General features: G+C 36.2%; 1 protein-coding gene across 1 annotated transcript; it reads left to right on the plus strand.

Moving 5' to 3' along the window:
- Nucleotides 1-6,652: 6,652 nt before the first annotated feature.
- On the plus strand, nucleotides 6,653-8,452 carry LOC145126587 (uncharacterized). The gene is made up of 4 exons (XM_079061921.1): nucleotides 6,653-6,766; nucleotides 7,425-7,610; nucleotides 7,689-8,158; nucleotides 8,227-8,452. Exons 1-4 carry the CDS (start codon nucleotides 6,653-6,655, stop codon nucleotides 8,450-8,452), a joined length of 996 nt encoding a protein of 331 aa, XP_078918047.1.
- Nucleotides 8,453-9,632: the final 1,180 nt, after the last annotated feature.

Consider the following 9,632-nt stretch of genomic DNA (forward strand, 5'->3'; position numbering starts at 1 on the left):
TTGTAGTATTTTGTTTGTATGTAGTGTAAATAATTGAATTGACATGAATACCCTTAATGAAAAGGGTTCTCAGATGGTTCTTAACGTTTACGTGTTCTTATTTTATCTTTTACATATAATATATATATATATATATATATATATATATATATATATATATATATGTTGGGTCTAAAATTTGGTTTATACTTTGCTTTTCTAAGCATTTATTGTTTTTGGTCTAGGACCGAAAACCGTCTTGGGTTTTGTTGTAGCTTGGACTGAAAACTCATGTGTTTTCGGTTAAGCAATTTGGTTTTTGGTTTGGGCTTTGTATCTTGGGTCCTTAAGTATAAATGGATTCATTAGGGGCGTGTTTTAAAGGGGACTAGGGTGTCTAAGGAGGGGAGGGGCGTTCTTCAGGAGTATTCATTCATATCTTGGAGTTCTAGAGAGAGAAAGTAGAGAGAAGTGTGTGGATCTTGTGTATTGTTTATCATTCTAATCATTAATACATTGAAGATTCATCTACTTCTTCTTCTTCTTCTTCTCAATTTCATCTTGCATCATCCACTTGGGATTCCGCACCATCAAGTGGATCGGATTGATACATCAAGCGATTTTGGGGACTTACAGTTGGTATCAGAGCTTGGATTGTATCAATTATTTTCGCAAGATCTTGAGCGTTTTTGGATTTTTTTTTTCTTGAAGGTTTTTGCGTTTTTGATTAGTTTTCGAATAAATATTAGGTGTTTTTCTTCGTGTTCTTCATAAAAATGATTTTTTGATCAAGTTTTGTGCTTAAAAAGGTGAAAATCGTGTTTTTTGACGTAAAATTGCGAGATCCAGTGGCCACTTTCGCACAAGGAGGAGTCTGTTCCGAGGAGTTTTCGGTCGGAAGCTTGTTTACAGCCGAAAGCGATTTCGGTGGAGCGTGTCCGAAGCGTTTTCGGTGGAGCGTCCGGAGATCGAAAACGGTTTTCGGGTGCGAGGGTTTGCGGTGAGCAGCCTCGCACGTGTTTGGTCCTTGCAGGTTTTCGGTTCCCTGGTTTGCGGTCCATGTTTGCGGTCAACAGTCCTTTTTCGGTCAGCAGCGAGTTTTCCCGGTCCAGACCAAGGAGCTTCGCATTTTCGGTCCAAGTTTTGGATTTTTGACATTTTTGGCCCAAAAATCAATTTTTCGAATTTTGAAGTTTTGTTTGCGGTCCAAAGCTTTGACTTTCGATTTTTGACTTACTAGTTTGACTTTTGACCTTAAAAATTGACTTTGACTTTCAAGTTTGACCTTTGACTTTAAACTTTGACTTTCTCGTTTAACCTTCAAGTTTTCACAATTGGCTTTTCAATTTGGTTTTTCGATTTGACTTTTAAGTTTCACTTTTTAAGTTTGATTTTTTAAATTTGACTTTTAAAGTTGACTTTTGAGGTTTTTAGTCAAAGGGTATTTTTGGTAAACAATGAGTTCCTCAATCACCAAGGGTAATGAAACTTCATGTTCTCAATCTTTTGAAGCTACAATTAAGTTTCTTCGTGATCAAATTGATATATTAAAAAGGGAAAATGAGGACTTTAAATATGAAGGATATACACTTAGAAAGGTCCAAAAACCCTTAAAAGAACAATTAGAGGCCAAAACCAAGGACTTTAGAAAACTTCAAGAGGAATATAGCAACAAATGTGCGAATTATAAATATGTTAAGGAACAGCTTCCTAACTTGACTGCTGAACTTGATACATTGAAAGCTAAATATAAAGATGCAGATTTTACCTTTATGAAATTTGATGTGTCAAGTGAGGTAGTTGCATCGATGATTGAAAAACAGTTAAAGTTTAAAGATAATCAAAATAAAGGTCTAGGGTATCACAGTGTCCCACATCCCTTTAATGACAACTATACCACACCCCTTGAGACCAATGAGGAAGAAATACCCATTCAGTATGGCCAACCCCCTGTACCAGCTTCAGTCAAAACTGAACAATCCGGGCCAACTGAGAGTGTTGAGGGGAAGGATTCTAATGATTCTACTTCATGTGTAGGTAAAGTAGTGGAAGATGAGGACAAGGAGAACAGAACTCATTCTAGTTCTGCAAATTCTGCTGAATGTCAAACTAATGTCTCCTTGAACTCTGAATCTGTTGCTTCTAACTCAGTTACTTATAATCAACCTGTTGTTGGTAAATACATGCCACCAAAACAAGTGAAACAGACTGCTTGCTGCAAGTGTGCTTGTGGGAACAATCAGAGACAAGGCAAGGGCATGCCACCAGGGGGCAGGAAGAAACAACTACTACGTGAAGAAACATACATGTTTTCACTGTGGAACACCTGGACACATTGCCAGAAATTGTCCAAATCGCGCATATGTTCCCTACTATGCTCAAGGATGGCAGAACGCGCCAAGAGGGAGATTTTCCAAAAGAAACCATTCGAGGCCAGGTTCAAACAATGGTGACTGGAACGTGTAAAAGGCCAAGAATCAAACTCCCAAGGTCAAGAAGGGAGCATCGGCCAAGAAGTCCAATTCAAGAGATGCTCCAGTGAAACCAAGACCGGTTGGATCAAAGTCATCTCGGCGATCGACTTCAAGTTCCAAAGCAAGCGATAAGGGACCCAACCGATCGAACAAGAAATGGGTTAAACCCGACTACATATGGGTACTGAAGGTTCACACTCCCAAATCTTCAAATGATTCTAACATTTCTTCATCTTCTGTTTGTAATAAGAAGGATATGTCATGGGAGAGAGTACATTGCGTTGATGACAAAGATCAACCCAGTTTCAAAATGGACTAGGTTCCAAAGACCAACTGATCTCGCTCTATGTGCTGGAACAGCTATGGAGGCATATCATCAGACTTCGGTTTGTTGATAGTGGCTGTTCCAAGCACATGATAAGGGACATCCCTCAACTGTACAACACTCAAAACTTTGTTTGAGAGTATGTGTCTTTTGTGGGAAAAGAAGAAAGAAGAGGATCACAAGTGGGGTTTGTGCTTAACGATGTGAAGAATTTTTGGACCTATTCCGAGATTGAAATATATGTGCTGCTCTCAGATCATCTAGTTGCAACTTCCATTGGTGAATTACGGTTTGAGCTTTCTTCTCGATACTCATGAGTTTTTCTTACAATGATTCGTTTCAAAGACAATTTCTTAAATTTGCACTTTTTGTTTTATTTTCTTTCTTCCCCATGCCCAAATTAAGGGGGAGAAATCAAAATACAAAAAAAATTATAAAACAAAATTCCAAAAATATGTACTTATGGTTTTTCGTTTGTTGGTATTATTGGGAAGTGATATCAAGATTGAGTGGCAACGGGTAGTTTAAACAAGTGTAAGGCACTGAATCTGAAATGTCTAGACTTTTTGTTCAATGTGTTGGTATACACGAAGGGCTCAAAAGGACTAGACGTAGATTGACAAATGAAAGGACTTGACAGTATGGACTTAGATAGTTTTATTTGGACTGACAATACGATGCTCGAGTAGATTGAGCAGTGAGATAAACATGGGAACCTGCAGGATACACTAAAGTCATATGTATATAGAATTGTGGCTTAACATTTCCTTGATGTACGGACTCATATCCTTAATTCTGGTACCGATAGGGTGACTGGGGGTTCTGATAAAGTAGGTTTGTAGGAAATTATTTTCTTGCTTTCTTTCTGTCAATTATATGTTGCTTCCTCTGTGTGATTGGAAGAGATCCGACCTGGAATGCAACATATGCAGCTCTATCTCTATGCATCTTCTTATCTATGCAATTCTTTCTATCTGTTAGTCATATGTTGTCCCCTCTGCGTGATCGGAAGATCCGACCTGGGACACAAAATATGCACCCTACTATCTCTCTAACCCTGTATCTATGTTAGTCATATGTTGTTCCCTCTGAGTGATTGGAAGACACCCGACCTGGGATACAACATATGCATTTCTATATCTGACTTCTCTCTTAATGATTGTCTACTCACCTAAAGTAAAGAGTTCTTTGGAAGTTATTGATTACCGGGGTATATCATGAAGTGAGGAACACATTCTATTACACCTAAAAATTGAACCATTTAATAGGTTGTTTGTAGATCTTGCTGCTTAATTTAAGTGGACAACAATATCCTTGGTCGTCGTCAGCCAAATGGTCCATTTAGGAATATATATCACAATGAATTGTCACTTATAATTTGTCCAATTTGTCAAATATCCTTTGTGTTTAAGTGGATCACAATACCGGTGATTGACCAGATCTAGACATGCAGGTGTGTGCTGATAAACGATATTGAATTGTCTGACAACTTTGATCCCAAATCAGTCTTAAATTTAGTTATCAATTTTGTTTCTGTTAAATTTGTTCATAGTTTTCCTCTATGCACAAATTTAGCAGGAGAATTAAAATTTAAAAAAAAATCAAACAATAATCAGAAAATTAAGAAAATCCAAAAATATGTTTATTTCTGTTTTTATTTCTTTTCCAAAAAATCAAAAAATCCAAAAATATTTTTGTTTGACTTTTGAGTGTATTTTACTTTTGGTTTTTACTTCTTAGTGATTTCTTCTGTGTGCTAAGTTTTGTTTTTATCTCAAAGTTTTGTTTGTCTTAAAAAGCGAACTCAAAGGAAGAAGAGACTCAAGGAGGCTGTATCGGATCTTTCTGAGACAAGGTTACATCATTGAACAACTGTCGCGCAACAATGATCATTAAAGAATACTCATTCGAAGGAACAAGAAATGAAGATTATTCTTTCAACATACAATCTTTCAACCCCCGAAGAAAGGTCAAGTGTACTTGAAGATTATGTGACAGATTGCATTGAAGCCTCCTTAATCAATTTGCTGCTATCTATGTACCTGCTGAAGTGATCCAGAAGATTCGTTCTCTGTTATTCTCTCTGAAGATTCTCAAGCTGAAAGTGCTGATTTTCAAGAATCTTTACAAGAAGCCTCCTCACCTAATATGCGTTCAGAGTCAAATTTTTGAAGACAAGCCCAACTATTCAAGAAGAAGTTATTCACATTGAAAATTCATATGTTCATCTTGAAGTTGTGAAGAAATCAAAGATAAACGCTGAAGCCAAGCTCACAGTGTGAAGATTGACAAGAAAAGCAAGCTACAAACCTAGGGGGAGTTTGTTAGGTCAAAAGAAAAGAAAGTTATAAACCAAGGGGGAGATTGTTGGGTCTAAAATTTGGTTTATACTTTGCTTTTCTAAGCATTTATTTTTTTTCGTCTAGGACCAAAAACCTTCTTGGGTTTTGTTGTAGCTTGGACCGAAAACTCATGTGTTTCGGTCAAGCAATTGGGTTTTCGGTTTAGGCTTTGTATTTTGGATCCTTAAGTATAAATAGAGTCATTAGGGGCATGTTTTAAAGGGGACTAGGGTGTCTAAGGAGGGGAAGGGCCGTTCTTGAGGAGTATTCATTCATATCTTGGATTTCTAGAGAGAGAAAGTAGAGAGAAGTGTGTGGATCTTGTGTATTGTTTTTCATTCTAATCATTAATACATTGAAGATTCATCTAGTTCTTCTTCTTCTTCTTCTCCATTTCATCTTGCATCATCCACTTGATTGGGATTCGGCACCATCAAGTGGATCGGATTGATACATCAAGCGATTTTGGGGACTTACTTAATATATATATATATATATATATATATATATATATATATATAGCCACACACATAATTTTCTATTAATTACATAGTTTTTCATCACGCATTGCCCAACTTCTTTCATTTTTTTAATTATAATTTACTAATTGAGTGTATCATTCGACTCTTAATATATCATTTTAATATTAATCACATATTTGTTATCGTAAAAATTCAAAACCGAAAAAACCCTGAAGCCTAACTGAAAAGGGTAAATGTCACTGTAGCCCAACCATGTTACATGTTATGGTTTAAAAGGTCCCTATTGTTTTTTTTTTTTTTTTTTGCATTTTAGGGGAACGAACTGTTAATTTACTTATTCTTAAAGCCATTATGTTCAAACTAAAGGGGTGAGCCGGTAAACCCCGTCCTAATCAGCAGGTTTTAAGCCCACCTCATCTAAAAAATCCGCCAACTAAGATTCCACGTCACCTTATCGTTAAATGAGCTTGCCTTACAAATCTTTTGACTAAGAACAGTCGTTGTATTGTTCTTCCCCTTTTTGTCTTACTGTTCCCCTAAAGTCTCGATACCATTGACGTTTATATGAAGATCGATGTTCACTTTGCTGGGTTTTTTACTAGGTACCCAGTAATTAGTTATACGGATGGAGCTGATCAAAGGTTTGAGGATGTCGATATTGTTGGAATGGACATGAACGAGTTTGTAGGGTTAATTGAAAGATATACAAACAAGAGGTGTGTGAATGTTTATTTTTGCATGCCTGAAATGGAGTTTCATGATGGATTGAGGATATTAGCTAATGACATAGACTACCTGGAGTTCATCGAAGTTGGGTATGTTGTTGCTTGTGTCGTGGATGTATACATGGATCATTTTGGTGTAAATGTACATCAATGGATTATCGATGAGCAATTTGATGTAAGCAGCGTGGAAGACAACCATTTAGGGGTAGCAGAAGTTAATGAAGAAGTGTATGTTGAGGGAGCTGTTCAGAATGACCCGAATGAACTGTAAGGTAATATACACGATGACGTTGAACATATAGATTGAATTCCAATGACTAAGACAATGAATGATGTGTTTTTGAGAAACTTACTCCCCAAGGTGCATTCAACCCCAATCAGTCCACCTCATGAGGATCCATATGTTAAGATGGATGACAGTGAGGCAAATCTTGAGGAGGTAACTACATATAATGAAAATATGCATTGGAAAAAACAAATACATGTCTTAGGTATGCGATTTGATAGTCGAAAACAGTTAAAGCATATTTTATGTAATTATGTTGTTGCTAATGGCTATTAGTTGTGCTACAAAAAAAATGACAGTAGAAGACTTTTAGTTAAATGTTGTTTTGGGCAGTGTGAGTTTAGACTATAGGCTTCATGGATGAGTGAAGAACATTCTTTCTAGATTAAGTCCTTAATGGATGAGCATAATTGTGCAAGAAATTTCAAATTGGGTTCAATTGTTAGCTATGCTTGGATTGGCAGCCATTTCACAACTGAGTTCTTACATAAACAAAAAATGAGTGTTAGGCTTCTTAGGGAAGAGGTCAAACAAACTTTTAGTATTGATGTGAGTATGGGTCAGTATAGGAGAGCAAAAAAGCATGTTATTCAGTTACTTGAAGGCACATTGGTTGAGCACTATGCAAAGCTTTGGTGATATGGTGAGGAGATAAGAAGATCAAACCTTGGATCTACTGTGAAAATGGATGTCAATAGTATGCCAGATGGGAAGACATTTTAGTAAGTTTTATGTATGTTTTGAGGGACTAAAGCATGGTTGGTTACATAGTTGGAGAAGAGTAATAAACCTGGATGGCTGTTTCCTGAAGGGGTTATGTACTGGAGAGTTGATATGTGCAGTTAACAGGGATGCTAATGATCATATATTCCCAATTGCATGGGCAATTGTTTGTGTGGAAAACAAAGAGAATTGGAAATGGTTTTTGGAGAATTTAAAAGAAGACTTAGGAATGGAAAATGGTTTTGGATTTACATTGATGTCAGATCAACATAAGGTATGTGCCTTACTTGTATTATCTTTTTAACTGAATTTTAGTTGTATTTTTTTTACTAATTCAACTCTTTATGTGTAGGGACTATTAGAGGCTGTGAAAGAGATTTTGCCTATTGTTGAACACAGACATTGTACAAGGCATATTCTTGCCAACTTCAGGAAAAGTTTCTCTGGAGTACACTATGAGAAGATGTTATGGAAGGCATGCAAGGCATCTACTGAGCCTTTATTCAATGCAACAATGAAGGAAATCCAACTTCTTAATCCTTCAGCCTTTGAATATCTAATGGAGAAGAACCCACAATCATGGTGTAGAGCTTTCTTTCAAGAGGGCGGGATGTGTGATGCAGTAGAAAATGGATTTTCGGAGAGCTTAAACAAAGCCATAAGAGATGCCCGGAAAAAACCAATCATCACAATTCTAGAAGATATTAGATTGTATGTTATGGAAAAGCGGTTTCATTTGAGCATGAAAGGCAGTTCATGGCCTGAATTTAAATCTTGTCCAGTAATTACAACATTACTTAATCAACTGAAAAAAGCTCAAAGGTAAAAAAAAATGCTTGACTAACATCAACATTACTAAACATTGACTAACTTCTATACAATGTTATTAGATATTGGCAGGTTTTACCAGCTAGTTTAAACCAGTTTGAGACAAGAAACTCGACAGAGTATTTTGTGGTGGATTTTGACAAGAATACATGTTCTTGTAGAGTATGGAAATTAAATCGATATGGGTGTGTGCACTCAGTTGCAACAATCACCTACCTAAACAGAGATGTTGGAAGTTATGTGGATCCCATGTTCTTTGGAGCTATTTACAGGAACACTTACAAGTAAACAATGCATGGGATGAATGGTAGCGATATGTGGCCATGCATTGATTTCATACCACCACTGCCACCTTTGAGGAGAAAAATGCCAGGCAAGCCAAAATTTAATCGAAGGAAGGACCCAAGTGAAAAGAGTACTAGGCACACTGTGTCAAAGGTAGGGAAGAAAATTATATGCAGTGTGTGTAAACAAGTTGGTCACAACAAGGTTACATGTCCTCAAGTTGAGAAACCTAAAGAAGTTGATAAGCCCAAAAAATTCAGGGTGAAGCAAAAGAAATCAAGTAGTAAAGATGTTAGGGGGGGAGGAAGTAGTGGTTTAAAATCAAATGAAGTTGCAGGATTTGGAGAGAAAGCAAAAACAACGGGTACACATAAAAGGAAGCTTTCTGAGAGGATTATCAAGAAAAAATTGGCTAAAAGGGTTGAAGGAAAAAATGGAGAAGGCAATTCAGGTGAACAACCAGTGGATGTTGATTAGAGAAAACTAGTTGTATGATGTTTGATTTAAGTTTGCTTGTTAGACTACTATGTTGGTTTGGTTTAACTTTGATGAATGTTATGAACGAAACTTGGTTGTTAGACTAATATGTTTGTTTTCATTTCCATGTATGAATGTAATGGATGTGCATGGTTATATGAAGCATATTATATGTTATTGTATTATAACGTGGTCACATTGCTAGTACAATTGTTGTATGTTGTATATTATTGTATTTGTATGTGGGTGCAATTGTTTATATTGTAAGTTACATGTTGGATCTTATTGTATGGACACTTATATCACAAAGATAAACAATTGTATGTGTAATGTGCACACAACACAATAGCATTTTCATTAAATAAAAAAACGATTTCAAATCCATTACACATACATTGTTAAACATAACAGGAAACATGAAATTAGAATGTTAAACATAACAAGAAAAATCCATTACAACTTATAGACTAATATGACAAAGAAAACAACCCAACTTAGAAATAACCAAATTTTCAGCTTCCTAACATCCGACTAAAGCTTCTTATTTGACCTAACCAAAGTTGTAAACAACTGTTCATCACCACTTGTGTTCGTAGTCGCCACTTTGTCTGCCCAACATATAAACCCATCACCAGGACCCTAATAATAAAAGTTTTAGGAGTATGTTACCAAAACCCAGAAAACGATTATGTAAATCTAGGTTAAC

This window comes from Lactuca virosa, chromosome 7, assembly GCF_052849685.1.
Source record: "Lactuca virosa cultivar CGN04683 chromosome 7, Lactuca_virosa_CGN04683_v6, whole genome shotgun sequence".
Lineage (NCBI taxonomy): Eukaryota > Viridiplantae > Streptophyta > Magnoliopsida > Asterales > Asteraceae > Lactuca > Lactuca virosa.

Coding starts and splice junctions, on each gene's coding strand:
- LOC145126587 (XM_079061921.1), top strand. CDS start 6,653: ATGAATGATGTGTTTTTGAGAAACTTACTCCCCAAGGTGCATTCAACC. Junction 6,767..7,424: donor GTGAGGCAAATCTTGAGGAG/GTAACTACATAT, acceptor TGTTTCCTGAAG/GGGTTATGTACTGGAGAGTT. Junction 8,159..8,226: donor CAACTGAAAAAAGCTCAAAG/GTAAAAAAAAAT, acceptor CAATGTTATTAG/ATATTGGCAGGTTTTACCAG.